Raw genomic sequence first — 23,568 nt, forward strand, 5'->3', positions numbered from 1 at the left:
CCGAGTCAGGCTCTCTGCCGACCGCTCAGAGCCGGGAGCCTGCTTCAGATTCTCTGTCTCCCTCTCTCTCTCTGCCCCTCCTCCCCACCTCAAAAATAAGTAAACATTTAAAAAAATGTTTTAAATAGGCTTGAAGGATGCTACAAAGAATTCCTGGCCCCAGGGCCCACAGATGCATTTCTATCCACCTGCCTATTATAACAGTGATTTATTTATTAAAGGGTATGCCTATGTTGTAGGCAATTTTGATTCTAAGCAAAAATTAGAGGAAAACACAAAGATTAATTAAGGGAAACTCTTGATTGGCTCTTTGACTTATTGGACTTCTTTTAAAAATTACTTCAGCACCCTAGTATTTTTTCCATATGATGTTTTCTGTTTTTCCCAATTATTAAAGTAGTACAAAATCAGAACCACTGAAAAACCCATTAGTAAGTGACTGATTATAACTTAGTATAATGCCATCTTATCGAATATTAAAATACTTTCTTATTAACAAGGAGATGTTCATGCTGTATTATTAAAGGAGAAGATAAGTAGCACAACAGTATATATTTGATGCAAAAATAACCATTAACAGTCATGGCCTGGCTGAAAGGATGATTGTAGGATGACTTTCTGGGAGACCTAGTTTTTATGCTTGGAAGATGCAAGGTGGTCACTGAAAATCTGTAGGTGGCTGAAGTGCAGGTAGCACCTGGGACTTCGACTTCACTCTCCAGCCATTCTGAGAGTGGCTGGTGTGGTGTTTGAGAAAGAGAGAGCACCGTGTGGCAGCAGACAGACACAGGGTTGAGGTCAGACTCGGTCCCTTCTTAGCGCAGCCTGCTTCTGATAGTGTCTTCATATAGAAAATGGAGATGCAAATATCTACCTTGCTAGTTTGTTGCCAAGACTAATGTGCTTTTAACCCCAGCACAGGGCATGGCCCGAAGTCGGGTCTTCAACACAAATTCTCTCCTCTGCCTCATTAACTCTTAACTGTCCCTTCTCAGGGAAGATCATCGAGTCTGTGACCAGAGTGCTGAGTACAGACATGTGCAGGCCCCTACAACTAGTTAGTGGCCGAACTAGGACCAATACCACATTTCCCAACCCCTAACTAAATATTCCCTTGTCAGTGATGCAGAAAGATGCTGGAATTGGGATACGCCGGTCCTTGGGTTAGGTGTGTGAGCTCTTTGGGCAAGAAGAACTTTAATGATGCAGAGTGCTTGACCTGAGCGGCTGGGCCTCCATTATGCACTGGGCCACAGGCTACCAAGGCAGCTCTGAGAACTGCATCAGAAACTATTCTAGGAGGTATTTTCTGTATCCTTTCCTAACGTTAATTGTTTTCACCAAGTTCCTTTCATTTCAATAGAATTCCATATCACCCTGTGCTTTCATCATTTCAGTAATTTTAAAACGTCAAGGACAGTTCAAGGCTATTTTTATAACTGACAGAACAAATATAGAGAAAAACATCTCAGTTAAAAATTATATAAAGGCACTTGTTCAAATGGTCCTTTAATTAGAGAGGTAATAACATTGACAGCTTAGCAGTTACTTCCTTATGGGCCTGGAACCCAAAACTAAAGAAATATTTGTTTTATCAAAACTCTACCGAAATTTTAATTTTATTACTTCCACATAGTTGAAGCACGTGAATCCAAACACTGAGAGACAGGAATTGAAAATGCATGCATTTATTAAATCTAAACTTTCCTGTCAACTTCAGAAGGCTTGTTGTACGTGTTCATTTTTCTGTTGCTATAGTTACTCCCCTTCCCGTCACCCTGACAGTTGAGTCAAAGCCATTGACAGTATTAACCTCAGGTGGTTGAGCTCAGGCTATTTTTAGGTTTGCCGTATTTTACTCATAATTGCACGTGGGTGAGCGGCCCACGCTTCTCTGTTCTGTGAGCAGCTGGGCTGAGCTGCTAGCTGTTTACAGGGAGTGTGAGCTGTTCACCCTGCTGGCCCTAAAGGCCCCACCTGCCCACTCCCGGGGGAGGTATTTCCAGTCTCTGTTCGGTATTTAGAAGTGGTTTCCAGTGGCTTGCCCTTTCATTGGTGGCTCATGTAAACAATGGCAGGGTTAAATGCAGTGAATTAAGGGAAGTTAGGTTTCCCAGAGTGCTGTAGCTCCTAGGAGCTTAGAATGTTGAACAGGTGGAAGCTTTAAAAGCCAACTCAGCAGTTCTTCATTGCGAAGATGGGGAAAGCAAGGTCCAGGAAGGATGAGAGGCACACAGCTGGCTTGTGGCACACACGCCATGAGTCTAGACCCAATTTCAGTCCCTGGCTTCTCTTTTACTGACGCTTTGACTAAAGCCAACACTTGAATCGGTAGTTGGATTTCAGATCTTCTGCTGTTTCATTGCACGCATCATTACCGATTTTGCGCTTGTCATAATATTTATGTAAGAATTAGCTATAAGAGGAGGCCAGTTTTGAAAATCAGTTTATTTGCTTCTGCAAGAACTTTATAAATCTCATTTTCTCATGTTTATAAAAACAACTTTCAATGGACGTCTGTGGAAATGTTCAATAAGGCAGTTAACTAATCACATTTGAAAAAAACAGGGAAGGAAAATGTGATCACCAGACAGCTTCCTCTCTGTCAATCACACTGTGATAAAAGTTTTCATTACTATTTTAAGAATTTTAAATGCTGCATTTAATTGTGGGCAGCATAGTCCTCTGTAGAAGGAGAAGATACCTTCCCTTGAGAATCTTGTTAAAAAGATTCTTATTCAGTAGGTCTGATATGGGACCTGAGGTTCAGCATTTCTAACAGCCCCCAGATGACCGGATGTTATTGGCCCATGAAAGTCTTCAAGCAGCAAAGAGCAAAAGAACTTAAAATTATGTGGGCAGAATTAAATTAATATATTCATAATCCTATTGACGTATTCATAACTCCACCCTTCAGGCACATGTACAGCTAAATTCTGTGGGCAGACAGCACACAGCCTCCCCTGGTATTCTCTTGTAGCTTTCAATCATGTGAAATTCAGTTCTCTTTTTAGCCTCTTTGAGCTTGTTCTACTCTAGTAGTGAAAGGCTCTTCCCACCCCCCACACCCCCCACTCCAATTTTATTATCACAAGACTTGGAACAATTGGTCAAAATCTAACTTGTACCAACCCTGTGCCTATTTAGAAAAACTCTGCAAACTATACACTGTCTTACCCTTTCCCAGGCTAAGATACCACAACTCTGATCCCATGGCTTCAGTATAGACTGTCCCATCTTCCATCATTTTGCTTTCCACTTGCTGGCTGTCTCCCATTTTCCCATGTGTTTTTCCACAGGAGGAACCCACACTGAATATCTTTCCTTCTCTGTCTTTTTAAAAATAAAGTTTCCAAATCCTTCATCTTTCTCAAACTGTCTGACTGCATAGCCCATTCACAGCCCTCCATACCAGGCTGCCTCTCTGTCCTCCAATCCCAGCCATCTCCAGCTAATGACTCAACAGGCAAAAGACTTGTCCACCCTATCTTGTGGAACAGGCTTGCTGCTGATTGCTTGAAAGCTCAAGGACTCTGCGGCCACCATAAGCATCTCACACTAAGCATAGAGCTTGTGAGCAGGGAAAGTGAAACCCAAGTTAAGAAGGCTAATGTTCATTGCCTTGGGCCATGTTTAAATCCCTACTGAGTAGTAGTACTCAACTTTGACTACTGACTTTCCTCCTGTCAGGAAAACTTCCATGGCCTCAAATTCACCAAAAGAAGTATTTCCATCTTAAACCTAGTTCACGGGATCTTATTTGACTAAATGATGTGATTTGAGGACAATCTTGGTCAAATTGCCCTCCTCTCTCATTGCTTCCAAATGAGAGGGTCCAATGGCAGAACCCTAGGGTATTTCCTTTTAGTAAAGGAAATTTCCTTTTAGTCCTGGCTGTGTTTCTGCTTTTATTTTTAGAAGCATGTCTTCTGGAAAAGGCATCTAACCATTACTAGAGCTTAGAGACCTTTTAAGTTCAAAAATATATGTAAAGTGTTTTTTCTGGTTGACCCTCAGATATGGGGTGACCCATATCATGAATATGATAGATTTTGCTGTGAGGAGTCATACTTCCATGACATTCCCTGGCTGGCAGGGTGGTAAATCCTAAGAGAATAATATGCCAAGTGGTAGAGATGACTAAAGATTTCTAACTCTGCCAAGTACTCTGTTTACTTGAGAACTATTTATTGTCACCAAAAACTAATGTTAAATGCAGGACACATATTTGCCTAGTCTTACCCTTGGATTTTCCTAACTCAATGCTCCTCTCCCAGTGCTGAGTTTAGGGTCTTCACTCATTCTGACATCTCGATGCAAAATAGGACCCTTGATTATATTTTCTGTGCGGTCTGCTTTTGTTTTTTAAGAAAATATTGAGCATGAAGTGCCTTACTTAGCTCTTAAGAAATCCTCAGTGAAAGTTATTTCCCTTCATCTGCCCCTACCATTTCTCAGTCTGAGATCTGGTTGATCATGTTCATATCCCTTAATTCTTCACCTGAGAAATATCTCACCTACGTCTATTCCTCAGAACATAAAAATCAGCTTGCTTGCTGGCAGGAAAGCCCTGTGTTGTTCATTCAGCCAATATTTATGAAGTACCTGCTTTCTGATGTAAAAATACGTCCTGGGAGAAGTAGATTGGGGTAGGGTGAAGTGGAGGAGTGGTATTCTAATTGAGCTCGGCGCTCAATGGAAGACGTGTGTAAAGCTTCAAAGTAGGGAGAGAGAGCAAGCCAAGGAGAATATACCTCGTTAGAAATACCTAAAGTGACACACAGCTTCACATGAAACCACAGTCCTCCCAGAGCACCAGTGATTTCACAAACATGGGCAGGGACCCATGGGGTCCTAAAGTAATACAGATATAGTGAACAGACTACCATATTGGGAACCAAAGGACCTTGCATCCAGGATTCGCCACATAGAACTGTGCAGTTTCAGAAGACTTTTAGCCTCTGAGCCTAGTTTAAGATTACAGTTCCAAGAGTAAAAGATGAAGCAAGGGAGAGTCTAACAACTGGATGCTTGCAGAGGGCAGACTGTTAATAGGCAGCCAATGCTTAAACACAGTTTTAAGGTGGACTTTGAAGAAAAAGGAAGGTGTGTTGTTGTAAGGAGACTAGGAGGGTTTTCTAGAAGCGGAATGGCATTTGCAGAGACATGCAAATGCAAATGATCTGTTAAAGGATGAATTTGACACCTGTAGTCTTCTACTAAACCCGCCTTCTCCCAAGATGTGGACACCCATGGCACACACTCTGTCATTTGTCAGCAGTGCAGCCAAACCCAGTAGTGACAAATTACAGGTCTGCCCCCCTCCTTGACCCATCACCACCTCTTAAACCACTACCACTCTGAGCACACATGTGACCCTAGATCAACCCTACATGTGACCCCTCTATTTTGTAACAGCCTGCATATTTCCTAGAGTCTGGACAGTCCTTTATATGAGATTGTCTGAGGTCAAGGTAGCTAAATCTCCATCAGAGATGAGAGAACCACAAAGAACAGAATCCACTTATATGGTATTTAAGGTAATGGAAAAGGGAAACATACTGACCAATAATAGTAATAGTGACCAATGTGTTTGAAGTGGACCATTTTGGTTATCCCATGTAACTAATCTCTCCAGCAACCCTCTGAGATATGTATTGCCCCCATTACCAATGGATTTACACAGATCTCTGCCTAAGGTCATCAAAGTTCAAGGTGTTTAATGCTAGGACCAGTGCTCCAGAAAGTTCTGACAGAAATGATACAGCAGTCTGTTTTGCATGTAGGTGACTTCCTGTCCTGCCGGCTGGCCTCACTTAGGTCAGTTCCACCGCCAAATAAAGGGCACTGACATCAGAAGGCAATCGAGTCAGTGGCAAGACCCCATCCTATGCCTCTTCATATCTCTCTCTGGCCCTTCCATCAGTGCCGTGTATGGAAGTGTGGGGGAGCTGAGGAGTCCAGATGACGTAGAATCTAGTCCTTGCTGTACACTTCCCTGTCATGAGACCTCAGATAATGGACCGGGGATTGCTAAGCTTGGCTCCCTTTTCTGTAATAGGATGACAGTCCTCATCTAGAATGGTTGTTGGGATAGTCAGATGAGGTAACGTGGCCATGTCGAAATGAAAGAAACACCGTCCTGATCTTCTACGGTGGGCAACATACTGTGCTATGTATTTACTCTTCATCGTAATCCTTTGAGAAAAGTTCTGGTATTACCCTCCGGCATAAGGAAGCTAAGTTCCACCTCCACTGTAGATAGATATTAGTTCTGTTTTGTCCCCTTTCCACTCCCCTTCTTAATGAGCTTACGTTACCTTTTGTCCCAGCCGTTCAAATGAAAACACGTTTATTCTAGCAGTGAAGACAAAGGGTTTTTAAGAAATTGAAAAAGTAGTTTGTGTGCCGCTTCCACTCCTGTTACAGTCAGAGATCTATTTCCGTGACATTGACATCTCTTTAGATACAGTGGAGTCACTGTGTAACTCTTACGTTGATGAGATTTTTGGGTAATTCTCACAGAAGTAGTTGTGTGAGATTTTCCCCCTTTAGTTTCAGTGCTCCAGCATTTATACTTTATAAAACTTAAGTAGAAGGAGATTGCAAAGAACATAAACTTCCTTCTACACAGAAACAAAAAGAAAGAGACTTTATCTCATCACTTATTCTGCCTCTTGCTATAAGGAAAAATGTGCATTACTATTTTACTATTTTACTATTACTGCATTACTATTTTACTATTTTAAAGCATGAGGAAAACATCATTATGTTTTTCCATTTTTGCATGTAGATGCAACTGAAAGCAGATTTGTTACTGAGAAGTTGTATATTAATAGAATGCTCATAAATGCTACCTTAAATCAATGTATAGTTGAACTAATGCAGCAAAGGATTGACATGGCCGGTACTTTGTTGTTAGTAAAGTCATAATTCCTGCATTCAAAAATTTTAAGTCTCCAGAGGTGCCCTTTGTTTTAATTTGGATTTCTGTGCCCTGGATTCCTTAAAGTGAGACTAGTGAGGTTTTATAGCAGAGGCTTATCATGAAAATTAAATGAAAAAATTAAATTATAGTGAGGTTTTATAGCAGAGGTTAATCCTTAAAATTAAATGAACATTATATACATGTGCGGGTTTTCAGGGCAGAAGGTTTTGGTTTTCATCAGATCCTAAAAGGTGATCTTTGATCCTGTCCAAAAAAATAAGGCTGAAAAGTTTCTGGGAAAGGGTATGCTGCGGAAGATAGTAAGGCTCTGGGCTCTTCTCCCACCCTGGGAGTGCCCTTGGCTCGCCTCACTGCACAGCAGGCCAGAGCCAGCCTGGAACTTGAAGTTGTACTCTGCGTGCAGGAGAGGATTGGTGGGGCTGTCTCGGCTCCCTTTCAGTAAAGGAACTGGACGGCTTATATTCTGTGTAACAGGGAAGAGTTTAGCTGCCATACCAGGTCGAATAGTGTTTCCTCCCCATTCCATGTCCATCTGGAACTTGTGAATGTGACCTTTGGGTAAATAGGGTCTTTACAAGATATAATTACGTTGAGATGAGGTAAGACTTGATTAATCCAGTGACTGGTGTCCTTATTAAAAGAGGGGATTTTGAACACAAACATACAGAGAGAATGCCATGTAATGATGGAGACAAAGCCAAGGGATGCCAAGGATTGTCAACAACCTCCAGAGGCAAAGAAGAGTGCTTCCCTAGAACTTCCAGGGGACACGGCCCTGCCGACACCTTGACCCCAGACTTACAGCTTTCAGAACTGAGAATAAATTTCTGTTGTTTAAAAAAAATTTTTTTACATTTATTTATTTTTGAGAGACAGAGAGTGGGGGAGGGGCAGAGAGAGAGGGAGACACAGAATCCGAAGCAGGCTCCAGGCTCTGAGTTTCAGCAGAGAGCCTGAAGCGGGGTTCGAACCCACAGACCGTGAGATCATGACCTGAGCCGAAGTCGGATGCTCAACCAACTAAGCCACCCAGACGCCCCAAATCTCTGTTGTTTTAAACCACCCAGTTTGTAGTACCTTGAGACTAACAGAGCTGCTAATAACATAATCCCAAAAGCAGTAGAATAAACACATCAGGAGGTTATTACTATTTTTTTCATAACTAAAAGAAGCCCAGAGGTGGGCAGTCCAAGCAGGTGTAGCAACTCCGTGATGTGCCCAGGGCCCCAGGCTTCCTCTGGTTCATCGCCCACAGTCCTTGCAAGCTGACTTGTGGAGCTCCTGCCAGCATTTCAGCAGGGAAAGTGGGAAGAGTAAAGGCCCAAAAGCCACAGACTGAGTCAGACCCAATGAGGAGATTCCCAGAAGCTCCATCTGGGGACTTACACCTCATTGGCCAAAGCTGTGTCACATGACCCACCTCGGCTGTGAGGGAAGGGGCGCAGGGTGCTGCCCTAGTGTGATCTGGTGAGGATCTTGGTGAGGAAGGAGTAGAGGGTGGGGCTGGGGGGGTGGCCCACACACAGCTCTGCCACCTCTAGACCCAGGAGATGGTACCGTAGGGGGCACCTAGGCTTGTTGGCTGTTCATGCTTTTAAACAAGCAAGAGCACATGGGATAAAGTGGCCTTTAGATCATGGGGCATCATTGTCACTTAGACCTGCAATGAAAAACAAGGGGCCTCTCCTCTTCCACCTTCACCGCCACTCCCCTCTTCAGCCTGCCCACTGCGAACACCACCACCGCTCAGATGTATGGGTTTGTGGCGTCCAGGAGGGCACATTGGGAGCACTTGCTTCCTGAGATTTTCAGGCAATATGGCCAGTATGATTTTGTAAGATGTCAGGTAGATACCGCTACTTCTGTACTGGGGTGATAGATCATATATTTAAACTCGGGGGTACAGAAACCTCACTCTGGAGGTCCATTCCCACCAGTGGCAGAGTCCAAGGCTTAAGTCTGCCACTTAAAGGCAACTTTGTCTCTTACAAGTTAGCCATCTCAGCTGAACAAATGCCCCCAGTTAGAGTGTCTCCGCTTTGTCTCTTCTCCCTGCCAGGATGATGTCAGGGCTCTAGGATGGCTCACGTGTCTCTTTGGTCTTTGAGGAAGGATCTCTGGGTGCCCTCTGCGTCTTTGCTCGCCTCTAAGGAGATATCGGTTCCTGCATAGTTACTGGCCTCTGTCCCCACTGGAGCCATTGACTGATTGCCCTGCTAGCCTGTAGCCTGTGACCCTAAAGGCCTTCGGCTGTGTTGCCGCTGACCACGGGCCCCACATTACACTGGAGGCAGGAGCCGGGCACTTTGGCCAAACCTTTTGATTCAGGATATGTTCCACAGAAGACCGTCAAAGGGGCAGGCAGGAGCTGAAGATCGAGCTGGGGCAGCAGGATACATCACATTTGCTTTCTGCACGTTTCCTCTTTTCATGGTCCCCTGATCCGGCCTCCAGTGGGCTCCTCTCCAAGAAGCCTCCCGTGCTTCTTCCAGATGTCCAGATGTCTCTGCATCCATTGGCTGAGCTTCCTCCCAGGGCCCCGGAGTTATTCCCCTGCTGCCCCTGCTTACGCAGCAGGAGCTGGGACATCTGCCCCACACTGCGGCTCAGTGTGGAGAGCTTACCGCCCCACCAAACTACCCAGCTGCTACTTGCAGCCCGCAGACCCTCAGACCTCTGCCTGAAAACCATGGCATTCGTAAGAACAGAAGTGACCATATTCAACCCCCTGACAGACCTACATAACTGCTTCTTGTCAGCTTCCTGCCGTTGGTTGTCGTTGACGTCTTGTTGAGTGGATTCTGCGTTGTTTTTCTGTTGAGAGAGAACAAATTGTTACAGGCTTTTAAGGAAACCAGAAACATTCACTCTCTAATTATATCTATTATTCCATTCCCATTCATCTTGCTTTCTTGTTTTGAAGCAGGCCTTTATATGAGCCAGAAACTACAGTCACGTTTTCTGCATAAATAAAAGCTGCTGTTTTTCTGCTGCGGTGTGTGAGAGGACTTGTCAGCATGGGTTAGAGAGTTATTCCTATTGAAGATTCTAACAAACTGTCAGGCTGGGCCCATGTTGACGGTATCAGTCATTGCCTTTTCCCTTAACTGCAAATATTTTTGGAAATATTTAGCATAGCAGTGTTTTGAAATGCAAGTTCCAAGAGTGTTTTCCCACGTTTGTTCAGTCAGTCAGTCAGGACTTACACTGTACCTGAAAGGTAGGTCTCATGCCAAGGGCCTAGAGGATAGCCCTGAACAAGACAGTCTTTGGGCTTGTATTCCATTGGGGGAGGTGGACAATAGACACGCCAGCAAATGCATGTGAGAATGCCAGATGGTGACAGGTGCTTCGTGAAAGTACAGGAAAAGAGATGATGTGGCAGCGGCCAGAGGCTCTGTGACCCGGGCTCCCTTAGTTTGGATGGGCAGGAAGGCTGCTCTGAAGAGGCATCATGGGACCCGAGTTGAACAGTGAGGAAGAGCTGGTCTGCACGGATGTGGGCCCAGCCCCCCAGGGCCAAGAGAGCAGTGTGCCGGCCCTGCCTCCGCTAGCAGTAGGGCATGGGCGGGCCGGCAGGGAGTGATACACAGCTCTGGTGGCCGTAGGGGGCCAGGCATACAACTGAGGAGTCTCGAGTCGAGACTGAGACCGCTCTACTGAGTGAGTGACTAAGCATGGGCCTTGTAAGGCCCGTGCTTATAAGTAGGTGTGATTAAGGCCACAAAATAAGCAAGTAGATGTTAGTGGAGGGTAAGCCTACTTATTGTCATGATTCTCCGACTGGTGTGCATATTGGTATCCTCTTTAAAGTGTGTTTTAGTTGCCCTTCACCCCACACATTTTCCTGCCTAGCCCCGGTGTAGGGGAAGGTGTGGGGGGGCTCTTCCTCCTCCCCTGTTCTCTCCTGAGAACCCCGGCTCAGTCAGGCCCACCAGCAACAGGGCCGTGTGCATCCCTTAGGCGTGTCGTGGGGGAGCCCCGAGGCCCTCTGCATGTTGACCGTGCAGCTCAGTGCGATGCTGAGCCTGGCGGTCACGGCTGACTTGCTGGATCCCCCCGATCGGGCCTGGGTGAAGGACTTCTCACACAGAGGGTGAGCCTCCTAGAGGACGTAGAGAAGTAGCTCCTGTGAAGACCCCGGGTGAAGTCAGGCAGACTCGATAGGCAGTGATGTCCGATGGCAACCTGCGGTGCCGTGAGTTTGTTCTTTTATTCTCACCATTTTGTTGGGTTTACAACATTCTTTACTGTTTAAATCTTTAAAGACGGTGTCTTTACTGACTTCAGTCACCTGGGAGGACCTGGTCTTCAGAGACAGAGGTGAGTTAACCCGATGGAACCATGAGGCGGTGTAGGAAGCTCAGAATGAAACGCTTCCTCCTAGAGGCTGGATGAATGCTCTAGACTGTTCACATTGTAGGTTAGCAGGAGGTGCCCTGGTCTCTCTGCAGAAGTGAAGACACATTTGTCATCATAAGAACACATTTGTGTCTCGTCGGTGGGAAGGCTGTGCTCACCGGGCTCGGTGCTCCCCTCTGCTCCCCCCCACACCTGCCTCATCTGCACTTTGGCAGAGCGTCCTTGGTGGAAATACTTACTACGAGATTGGACAGAAACATTTCCAAGCAAGTAATGATGTGGCAGCAGATAAGTTATACTCAGGACATTAGTTATAAAATGTCATTCTTCTATTTTCAGTAAATATTCAAGATGTGATATTACAAGAAAATTTGGAAAAAGAAGATCAAATTCTGGTTTCTCTGGCAGGATTAAAACAGGTATGTCCATTGATCTGACTTTGTGTCCTGCTGGCCATCTTTCAGTGCTTGTTGGGGAGGGGATCTGGTGGAGGGTGGACCATGCACGTATTAGAGCCAACATCCCCCCAGCCCCTCATTTCCTCCCAGACAGAGCCCATCCTGAACCGCCACCTTTTCACACCTCGTGCTCCTACGAGTGATTATGTCTGACTGGCTTGTAGCCCAAGCTACTTTTCCATTCTCACCCTTGCTTCTTCCTCGTACCAAAGCCATTCAGTTGGTTCCTCACCCAGAGCTGGTGTTGCCTGGTCCGGCAGCATGTTCAGTTGTTTACCCGTAAGCACATGCTGTCCTCGGAGCACAAGCCACCCACGGCAGGCCTCAGACCCACAAGGACCACACTCACCCAACCCTTGGAGGGCTGAGTGGAACATACGCATTAGTAAAAAGAGCGTGCTGCTCTCAGAGCCGTCTGCCTGTGTTATTAACAGTTCAGCTGGGGTGCAGCCACTTGAGTAGCTAAGGGCCGTTCAGTGGGGCTGAGTGTGTAGGCAAATGGCACTTCCTGCTCTAAGATAACTGCCCAGGATGTGACACCCATGTCTGACCCCGTGAGAGCCTGGCCATTAAGACTCTGAAATTTTCCTTGGTCATTAATAAGTCCATGGCTTTGATACAGTTGGATTTTTTCCTGTTATTCCTTTCTTGTGGTAATATATTCATCATCCTATTAAAAAAATGGCCCATGATAAGTCTAGTTTAAAGGTATTAGAGGTTTAGCTAGCATTTCAAAACAAACCCATTCACCTTTTTCATTTATTTTCTTCTTTTCTGAAAAATAGATCAAAGACATTCTAAAAGGTTCCCTGCGTTTCAACCAGAGTCAGCTGGAAGCTGAGGAGAATGAGCAGATCACCATCTCAGATGATCACTACTGCTCCAGTGGCCAGGGCCAAGGCCAAGGCCAGAGCGACCAAACACCTGGGGCCACCAAGCAGGTATAAGAGCTCTGATGAACTGTGTCACGTGAACTTGATGGGGGCACATTCACGAGAGTTCTTCAAAGCAAGGAATAATGAAAACTTTGCCAAAGTCATTTCCAATTACTGTGTGTGAAGTTCAGCTGTGAAATACCACGGGTGGCCTGAGCCAGAAGTGCCGTATACAGCTGTGCGAGTTACATACCCTAGTGCCCTACGGGGTACCATTGACAATGATAATAATTAGGCTGTTATCTCCCAGAGTTGTTCAGTATACAACCTACATGCCTGTATGCAGCAGCTTTGGCCTGAACCTCCTACCAGTCCTATTGTGTGACATTAGAAAGCCAGATCTCTGCCTCAGCTATTGGTTACCTCTAGCTGACGCCCCAATTCCCCGTTAGCACAGGAAGTGCTGTTCATTCTTTCCCAGTGCTCTCCTGAGTGTACTTCAGTTGGCTAGACCTTTTTTTTGCCTTCGTGGAGGAGGGCTTCTCATTAATGTCCATCCTCTAAGGGAAAGAGGTCAGCGAAGTCTTCCTGTAAAGGATCAGCTAATTAATATTTTAGGAGTTGTAGGTGACATGTGGTCTATGTCACGTATTTGTTTTTGTATTTGGTGTGTTTGTTTCTTTGTTTTTACAACCTTTAAAAATGTATAAGCTATTCTCAGCTTGAGAGCCATACAAAAACAGGCCACGGACCAAATTTGGCTTATGGGCCATAGTTTGCCGACCCCTGCTCTCAAGGTGTCGACATAGTATATAATTTATTCTAACATAGGAACATAGAATTTTCCAGTGAGAAAGAATCCAAGAAATTCCTCTTGTGCTTAGTCCTGTCTGCTTATTTTACCAGTGAGAAAATGAAGGCCTCAGAGGCGCATAGGCTCAACAGGCATCACGTTTCCAGAACTCCTGTTCCAATCCAGTAGGCTTCTAGCTCCACCATGCTTCCTCACTATACTTTCTCTGACAGGACTAAAAATCCCTAATACACTTTTTCATGGCTTACAAAGTTTCATCTTGAAAAATGAACATTAGCAAAATCTCATCTAAGGCTCTCTCTCAAAACCGAGCATCCAGATACTTACAAATTATTTTTGTGATGAAAAAACCAAAATGATATGTTAGAATGGGAATTTTTTTAGTTTGAAGAGTACTTTTCAAGGAGAGAGAGGCTTGTGTGGTTAATTTCATTCAGCTTTTTTTTTTTTTTTTAATTTCAACGTTTATTTATTTTTGGGACAGAGAGAGACAGAGCATGAACGGGGGAGGGGCAGAGAGAGAGGGAGACACAGAATCGGAAACAGGCTCCAGGCTCTGAGCCATCAGCCCAGAGCCCGACGCGGGGCTCGAACTCACGGACCGCGAGATCATGACCTGAGCCGAAGTCGGACGCCCAACCGACTGAGCCACCCAGGCGCCCCGAAAACTTCTTTTTAAAGCTGAATGAGGGGCGCCTGGGTGGCGCAGTCGGTTGGGCGTCCGACTTCGGCTCAGGTCATGATCTCGCGGTCCGTGAGTTCAAGCCCCGCGTCGGGCTCTGGGCTGATGGCTCAGAGCCTGGAGCCTGCTTCCGATTCTGTGTCTCCCTCTCTCTCTGACCTTCCCCCATTCATGCTCTGTCTCTCTGTGTCTCAAAAAATGAATAAACGTTAAAAAAAAAAAAGTTTTCATAGAGCATTTAGTCTGCATTTTTAGCCACATGAATAGTGCATTAACATTGCAAGTTTAATTTGATTAGTTCCTCCAAATTCTCCTTCCCTAAGCAGATGTTTTTCAATAATCATTTCTTCATTCAAATTTGGTTGAGTTTAGGCTCACCCCCCAACTATTTTTAATTGACAATGTTGTTTTAAAATTTAACATGATTTTTTTATTTGAATGTGTAAAAATATTACAGAAAAAGACCTTTCAAAAGCACTAATGAATTTGCTAAATTTAAAGCTTCTTGATTATACTTTGCCATTGTTACTCCCAGTTTTCATTTTGTAAGAACCTACCTGTTACCGCCATTGCCCCAGCAGAACCCATGTGCACACTCAAGGTGAGCCAGCCGTGAGATGTAGATGGCCCGAAATAGGATATGCCCTTGCTCTGGCAGGGCCACACTCCTGTGCAGCATCCAAGAGACCTGCCTCTGTGTGTGCTTCTAAAACACAGTCCACCCATCCTGTGCCCAGAGACCCCACAGCTGCCTTCTCTGCATCTCTGTTCCTCTGTAGGGTTAAGTGGAAAAGAAGAAAAGTGGGAAAAGGGAAAATAGCAGGGCTTTTCTTCTTTGCTCATTCCTGCCATGGCTTCTTCCCCAAGGATGTTAGCAGTTTATAAAAAAAAAAAAAAAAAAAAAACCCTGTATTCCTGAAAGAGGTTTTATCTGAGGAAGGAAGAATTAGGGAAGCAGTGCTGTCCTCTTGCCTTCACGGGAGGAAAGGCAAGAGAAATCCCAGATGAAGCAACAGGTCGCATAGAGAGCCAAATGTCTGGAGCCTTGTGCCCCAGTGCCCGGGGATCTGGTCTAGATTCATACAGGAACCACCAGGCTGGAAGTCCTGGCCCAGCATCTTTCCTTAGGAACCTGTGTCTCAAGCCTTGGGACGACTGTCAGGGCTTGGAACTGGCGGACTTACTTTCTTACCCTGTGGGGCCAGGGTGGCAGAGGGGGGCTGGCTCTGGACGGGAACGTGTGGGCCAGGTGGGTGTTCTGAAGGCGTTTTCCCTCTTGCCTCCCAAAGGTGAGCTGAGGGCCTGCTCTGCCAAGTGTCCAGGGTGCTCAGGGTATGGGATGTCGTCCCCGCTGATGAGCTTCCAGTTAGAGGGCCGGAGGCCGGGGCAACAGTGCGAGGCGGGCTTTGGAGACATTTTCTGGAGATGTAATCACCACGTCTTGGTGTGTGGTGGGTTGTGCCACAGCTCATTCCTAAGTTGGGAATGAGCTTTGCCTCTTCGTTTAGCACGAAAGTACGTGCAGAGGACAATGCCGAGGGTCAGGCTCACCGCCTTGGGGCAGGTGGCTCTGTGCCCTTCCCCATCAGGAGCTTCAGTAGGGCTTTTCCTTTTTGGAAATGCACGTGCCTCACTCCCTGCCAGCATGTTGGTTAGTACTGTTCTTTCCATTCGATTCACAAATCTTATCCCCAGCTCTGAAAAGGGCAGATGCAAAATTGTATTCCGTAGAATGGGAAGAGCCACATTCTGCCCCTTCCTCCCAGTCTGTCCTTCACACACTCGTTTGGAAGTTTTTTGGTAAACTTGACTCAACTCTATGGCAGTAGACGGCAGGACCTTGTAGGACTCTAGATTCTTTTCGTCAGCCAGCCCACATCATGTGCCTCACTGGTACTTGGGGCCCCTATTTTTATTTGTATTGTCTATATCTGCATTGTCTAAATACAGTAGCTACTAGCCAGATGTCTATCTAAAATTAAATTTAAACTCATTAAGATTAAATGGCTTTAAGTTAAAAATACAGTTCCTCCGTCACACTAGCCACCTTTTAAGTACTCAATATCCACCTGTGGCTGGGTGCTTCTATATCAGCATAGAAAGAGCACACTTCTCTTGAACAGCTAGTCCACAGTTGGGCGCACCTGCATCCACCATGTTCCTAAACTCAAGGTAAGAAATGAGGCAGGGCGAGGACAGCAGGTTGGGGCCCGGGGGCTGTATATTGTGCTGGTCTTGGCCAGTTTTAGGCAGGACTGATGGGTTGAAACCTCCCGTTGTATAGTACATGCTTGTGTTTGGCCAAAAAAAAAAAAAAAAAAAAAAGAGGATTGTGTAAATGATATAAACAGAAGCAGGTAGTAGCAAAGGCTGCTATGGAAATCCAGAAAGAAGGCATCTTTGTGTTTAGAAAAAAGTTCTAGGTAGGAGTCCAGAGGAGTCCAGATCTTTTAATTCGCTCTGTGACAATGGCCAGGCCACCAAGCCTCTGAAATGGGCTTCCTTTTGTGATCTGTAATATAAAGGTGAGGAGGGGTAATAAAAGAAGGTCAGGCCCTGCCAGCTCTGCCGTGCTTTGTCTGAGTCCGTCCATAATTTTTTCTGGGAATGGGAGGCAGGGGGGTAACCCAAGATTAGTACCTTGACTTCACTACTTTCCCAGAAATGTGCCAGATAATTAGAGTGATGGCAGGAACCTCATCTTTACTTCCAGTCACAGGCTTTATAACGTATTTCTCCTCTTCAAAGTCTTGTAATGTATTCACTGTAAGCCAAAGGAGAGTGGGTTGTCGTGGTATTTCTGTAGTCACTCTGAAAATAGGGCCTGCTGTACATGCTCTTTTTATTTTCAAACTAAGATGAGCTCTGCCCGGCAGCGTTCCAGCCACAGACCCTACGTGGGGTGAGAGGTCAAGGTTTTCACAGTTTACAGTGCAGGACAGTGGTCACATGAACAGTGTCCACACTTTGGAGGTAGAAGGTTGAAGCTGAGGTCCCACAGCCCAGCCTGCCCTGCACCCCGTGTGCATATATATGCGTGGGAGCACAAGCCCCACTCACGTGTCCCTTCCAGCCTCTCCAAGGGTGGCACCGTCCGACTGGGTACACCTCACAATGGACGGTCTTTCTCTCCCAAACTGCCCTAGTACCAGCTGTGATCACATCCCCTTCTACCAGAGTGCCAGGATCTGTGTGTCTCCTCAGTTTTGTAAGAGTTAATGTGTTGATGGAATGGAAACAGCTTTAAACCTTGAGATGAGGAACTTCAAGACCTGTTGTCTCAAGCCCTGTGATCTCAAGACTAATTCTGTTTCTGTTCTCCCAATTAAATATCTTAAAGGTGGACAAAGGGTCAGAGGGTAGAGGCACCTGAGCCATTATTTAGCTACTCACCACCCACATGTCACCAAGAACATGTAGTTCAGAGAAAGCACTGTCAGTCAAGCCCAGATTTCCCTTGGAAGTGTTGCCAGCTACCTGTCCAGGCTCTGCCCACAGCCCACCGGTGGCCCAGGCCGTACTGGTCTGGAGGCCAGAGGATCGGGTGGCACTTCCAGCCACGGCGCTGTGCGCATGTCGTCAGACCTCAGACTCCCGCCCCAGCCCCCACCCACGCTATGGGAGAGTAGGCGAGGTGGGTGGTCGAGCAGGTGTGGGTACCACACCAGCTTATGTCAGCACTTCTTCCGCCTGGCCAGCTCTGGAACATCCTTGGTCAGGCTGTAGCTTTCCTCACGTCAGGGCGGGCAGGGGCTTCTCTGGGCTTAACCCAAAACCCTTACTCATGTTCATAGATGTCTGCATTTTTAGTTAAAAACAAACGCTACTCATAATTGCTTAAGAAGAAAGGAAAATCATGGTCAGTAAAGCACTTCTGCCTTTCTACCTTTTGCCATATACTTGGCACTTAACCATTCCTGGTTTTTGTGTTTGCCACCATTGTCCCGGGGGCCCCTAAGCGCATACCCGGGATGAGCTGGTTATGAGATACATACATTAGGCCCTCCTGAAGCTATTCTTTAAGCCGGTAGTAAAACCGCTCCGGATCTGGGCTTACATTAGGGAGCCAATTCTGTGTGATTCACATCCACGCACATGACCTCACTGCACGGTGACCACACACTAGGTCACAGATGCTGTCCTTATCCCCATTTCGCAGATGAGAACATTAAAGCCCCAGGAAGACGAGTGATGCGCACGGCAGGGTGCCACGTGCAGCTGGCAGGGAGTCTGTCTGCAGCCCGCTGGCTGTCTCTTGAGCCGGCCTCTCTCAACTTATCAGGCAGGAGATTTACTCTATTGCCCTGGGAACCCAGCATCCAGCTTCAGGGGAGCTGGCCCCCCGCCACTGGGAAGTACCTGGCCAAACATTGCATCTTTCCAAGGAAGAGCATCGGGCCAGGGGCCTGAACTTCCATGAAGTGCTCCCAGGGCTACTACTTAGTTCTCTCATTTCACTGGATTCTTCTCTCATCCACCTCTACTTCTGACTCTGCTTCACAGTCCTCTTCAGAAACACCAGGGCGCACGGACAGAGGGAGCGCAGACGACTTCATCCTGGTCTCCAGAGAAGACGACGCGGGCAGCACCAAGGGGTCCTTCTCAGGCCAGGCTCAGCCTCTTCGCACCCTCCGAAGCACCTCTGGGAAAAGCGAGCCCCTGGCCCGCTCCCCTCTGGTGTTCTCTGACCCACTGATGGGCCCAGCCTCAGCTTCCTCCAGCAACCCCAGCTCCAGCCCCGATGAGGACAGCAGCAGCAACAGCAAGGACTCTGGCTTCACCATTGTGAGCCCCCTGGACATCTGACCACAGTGCCCTTGGCTTTCCTTGTAGGGACTGGCCACCCCCCTCAGCGGCCCCAGGGTCTGCCTGAGGCTCCCCCAGCGGAGACCCCTCTGAAACCAACACTTCCTTCCCAGCAGGCCTGTGGCCCTAGCGCAGCCCATCGGAACCCTCCAGAGAGAGGCAGACGGGGCCACAGAGCACACAGACTGATGTTCACCAGAACGTAGACAGGGCTTCCGTGGCCCTTACCTCGTCCCACCCCACCCTTCCTCTGAGGTGGACCTGGGTTAAGTATCCAGGATCATGCTCACTGTCAAAAAGAAGACCAAACCACAATTAGAATCACTTTTCCTCTGTCCTCTTCTCCCCAACTAAGAATTAGGTGTGGCAACTCCTTTAATTATAACTAGAGAAGGAAGAAGAGTTGGTTTCAAATCTTCCCTCCCTCAGAGCATCAGGCGTAGGAAAATCGATTGATATCAAGAAGGCTTTCTCTCTGGAAATCTGTATCTCAGCGTCTTTCATTCCTCCTTTGGGAAGCCATACAGCAGAGCCAAATACAACAGAATGGACTAGAACTGGTAGATTCCAGGCCTGGAAAAAACCCATCACTGACCTTTCAGAAAGTTACAGCGATCTTTAGAAACAGGGTCTAAACTTAGGAATCCTATTTCAGTGTGATGGGAGTTAGATTTTTTTCATTTCTTAAAGAGTACATTTCCAGACCTCAGGCCAGATCGACTCTGGCCATCACTGTCCCTCCTCAGACAACTGTATTTCTCCTCTTAGGATCTTTCACAACCAGAAAGCAAGGTCACGTTGAGCCAATCTTTGCTGCACTGATTTCAAAAGTTGTAACAATATTACTTCCTTGAATTGGTAAATGTGACCCTGACTTGTGGGATAAACATCTCTCAGTTTTCTGGTAAAGCCTCTGTAGCTTTGACGCTAGAATACATTTGTCACCTGTCAATTGAGAAGTAAAGGGAAAAACCCAAACTCATTCCCATCCAGAGTCAGGATCTCCCATTGGCCTTAAAGTAGCAGTAACAGGGAACTAGACCTGGAGTCCCTTCTGGGGGAGCAGGGCTTCCCGCAGAACATTCCAGATGTCAGGAAGGTGTGGGATTTCTGCACAGCCCTTCCTTGCTGGGAGCCAAGTGTAGGAGCTGCAGGGCCTGGGTTCGGTTGTGCACTGCGTCCCAGGCACCACCGCCGGGGCAGGACCAGGTCTGGCGTGGCTGCACCTCCCCGGGCTTCAGCACAGGGTAGGGATTTGCGCTTTTCCGTAGGCAGCTTATGGAATCGCGACGGGCAGAAAGCATCACAGGAGCTGTTTGTCTCCTTAAGGAGAAGTCCCTATAGAGGACACTTCCCCTCTCCTGTGCCCAAGCAGGAGTTCTGACAGGAGAGCCACAGTGCCCCTGCCCTGAGGTGACTGGCTCTTAGGGCCTCTCCTCTGAGGATGGCGAGGCCTCTGGGCAGCGGAACCGATCATGCCCACGAGCGAAAAGTTAAGTTTGAAAGAACACACACCGTGTACATCCTTCCCACTGCTAACCATGTATCTCTCTACAGACAAACGTGATAATGACCTCATTTCCCACGTGCTCTCACTCTCCAAAAACTAGTGATGACTCGAGAGCTACTACAGAGAGGGTTCTAAGTAGCTCTAAGGTTTGTTCTTAACCTCTAGCAGGAAAATCTCTGAACGCGTGAGCTGGAAGAGGAATGACAACCCCGGTTTCGCTCAGATAACAGGGTTGTTGGGCCTTCCATGGTCACTCAAAGATACGCTGATGAGCGTCCTGTCTGAGTGGTCTGCCCAGCCCCCTGTGGGGGTGACTGAGTAAGTTACTGTGTGTCGCCTTGAAGACACTTGGTATGCTCCCAAGGTCCCCATGCAGTGAGTGGCCTTGCAGCTGCACCGGGTTGCCATTATTTTCTCTCCGAGGACCTGGTTTGGGGAGCTGTTGGTGTTTTCGGTTCTAAGGTAAGAAGCCTGGAGCCATCCTCGCCAGGGCTCCAGGACAGTGGCGGGAAAGGGCCACAGAGCTGGCTGTCGCCTCGCAGTGGCGGACAGCCGTCTGCTCGCTTCAAGCATTTCCTTGGCCCTGAGAGCTAGAGTCGTGGTAGTCCAGTGTCAGTGGGCACACGGGAGCTGCCAGCCAGCCAGCACCCTGACAGGGCTCTAGGCTACCTCCCTGCAGTCGCAGTCGGCTGGGTGTCTACGAGTCACTGACCACCCCCGGCCCGCCAGCACACCAGGGGCAGGTCCTCCGTTCTGTGCTTCCGTGTCTGTGCTACACGGGAAGTGACGGGGTCCCTCAGAGCTGTTGCTTCTGCGGCCCCCAGTGCGCTGCTCCCCCCTCCGAGGAAGGAGGCACGAGGGGGAGTGGGACGTGGGCAGTGCCACCCTCCACTTTCCATAGATCCATGGGGTTTGAGAATTGTATTACTCTCTCAGTCGTTTTAAGTGACTTGTTATTTTTCATAGTCGAGCATTGTTTGCATTTTTATTAGTTACAGTGCTATTAAAAGAATGTGTTCCTTCTTTTTTATTATTTTATCAGGTACTTCTGTTTCATTGCACATTTTTTTAAATCCTGAATATATGAAACCTTTTTATTTTTCTTTAACAAATATAATCAGTGGAACCCTCTCATGTTTTGATTATTAGCAGTTAAATAGATTTTATATATGTAAAGCTTAGATGAATTCTGTCATCCACTTTTTTAATATGTGTGTCTGTGTTTCATGCATTCCTCTCTGATCAGTTTGGAAATTTGAGTTAAATTTACTCTCTGTACATTACATATGAGAGCTACAGATTAGAGAAAGAAAGTCATTATGACTTTGCCTTACCTTTTGTATATGCCAAGGGGTCTTATAACACTTTAAACATTTAATTATACTGGATTCTTCTTCCAAAGGTGATCTCCTGCAAATGCTCACTTCTAACTGCAATCTGGTAAGAAGTAATACCACTGCGGAATAAGTGTGACTAAAAATACACCCGAGGCCTCCCTGTGCTTTGCCTTCTCTGCATCTGACAGAGTTCATTAGTCCTTCGGGTCTGATTGCCCACAGCTAACACGAAGGACTCCTCCACTTTGTCAGAGACGATGAACAAATACAAAACTCAGTGGCAGTTACGTTGTCTCTTAAAGATAGGTAATCTGCCAGAGGTGACTTAAATTTACTATTTTTGTTTTCATTTTATTGTTTCCTTACGAAGTTGCCTCCAGGGGCTGTTGCAGAACCAGTGTTGCGGGGAGCAGGGGAGGGGCGATGCAGGCCCTCCCAGTGGCTGTCCTGTGGAGGCCAGGCCATGCCATCATTCCATCCCCCTCCCCTGCAGGTGCACACCGGTCCCCGCCCCCATGTGTACAGAACAGGGGCTCTGGGGGGCCGTGGGACAGGGAGAGGAGGCCGGGATGAATTAAGGACGGCACCTGGCAAGCCGAGCTTCCTTCTCACGGGCCAAAACCGCTTCCCCACCCCACCCCCCATGTTACTTTCAAAAGCTCTCTTTTTATAGTGTTGAAAAGAAATCTAAAGTTCCTGTAAACAGGCTTGAGACCACTTTGATGTAAAAGTTGTCATAATAATTTGTCTCATGATGGCACAATTCATTTGACTTATGGAATATCCTGTTGTGCCATTTATATCCTATTGCTTTGTTCTCATTCATCTTTATGCTGTAACTCATACTGATTTAAGAAATGACTTCTCCTTTTGGCAAAGTGATCCCATTAAATACAGTTATAATAAAAGACTAATGTGAAACTGAGAATGTAGCTTGACTTGTTCTGGGTGGGGGACCAGGGCAAGATGCTGAGCAGGCCTGAGTCACAGGACACCAGTCCAGGACATGGCCAGCAGGGCGCCCAGCCCAGCCTCACCCATGTCACTGCATGAGGCACTTCCCTAGGGCTCATGCCTAACCGTGCCAGTCCCTTCTTCCCCAATTTGGGCCCTGCTAGGCCTGCTGCTCCAAGAAGTCATTTAGGGGTGTGGCCCCAACGGCTTGCCCTCCCCTCTGCACCGTCTCCCCTCCACACCAGGTTTGCCCTGGTAGCCTCACTTATGCCCACCTAACACAGGGTTTGATGCAGGGCCACAGTGGGGAGGGCACCCCCAAGTCTTAACTGACAAACTAGGAAAGGTAAGGGGGATCCTTTTAGCTTAGGTAGAGCCATGAGGCCAGTGATACCTCTGTGCCACTGCCAGGATTTGTGCGTGGGCCCATCCCTGGCCTAGGTCTCTGTCCCAGGCCCAGCCAGCAAGGGACTTTCCCTCCCATGGGTCACAACCCATTCCCCCAAGCAACTTTATTATCCACAGGTTCTGCCATGAAAAAGTTGGAGGGCCCGGCACACTTCTCAGGTGGCTCGTGCTGGTGACGGTGACCAGTGACAGCCACGCACGCTGGCATCCCTCGCTGGCCGCCGGGAGCAGGGACCCTTTTGCGGCAGGTATGATGGGGGCTTCACCCGTATCCTCTGGGAAGACCACTTCCGGGCAGCTGGCTCATCCTCCTGCACTACCTACATCTGTGCCTGAGAGCTTTGGGGCCCCATCTCCCGGGAGGGGCTCTGCTCTGGCTGAGGAGCGGTGAGTGCAGGCTGGCCGGGGAGGGA

The 23,568-nt window shown here is 47.3% G+C and overlaps 1 protein-coding gene across 2 annotated transcripts in view; it reads left to right on the forward strand.

The window, feature by feature from the left end:
- Positions 1-22,718, forward strand: part of TBC1D5 (TBC1 domain family member 5) — a 549,135-nt gene extending 526,417 nt beyond the window's left edge. For both annotated transcript variants that reach the window (XM_047100344.1, XM_047100345.1), the window contains 3 exons: positions 11,651-11,730; positions 12,555-12,710; positions 18,644-22,718. In XM_047100344.1, the coding sequence (XP_046956300.1) occupies positions 11,651-11,730; positions 12,555-12,710; positions 18,644-18,946 (539 nt within the window). In that variant the 3' untranslated portion in view covers positions 18,947-22,718. The remainder of the gene's footprint in view (positions 1-11,650; positions 11,731-12,554; positions 12,711-18,643) is intronic.
- Positions 22,719-23,568: the final 850 nt, after the last annotated feature.

The sequence above is a fragment of the Lynx rufus genome, unplaced genomic scaffold (genome assembly GCF_022079265.1).
Source record: "Lynx rufus isolate CCGP_SWC_20201006 ecotype Redwood Valley unplaced genomic scaffold, mLynRuf1.p SCAF_5, whole genome shotgun sequence".
In the NCBI taxonomy this organism is placed as follows: domain Eukaryota; kingdom Metazoa; phylum Chordata; class Mammalia; order Carnivora; family Felidae; genus Lynx; species Lynx rufus.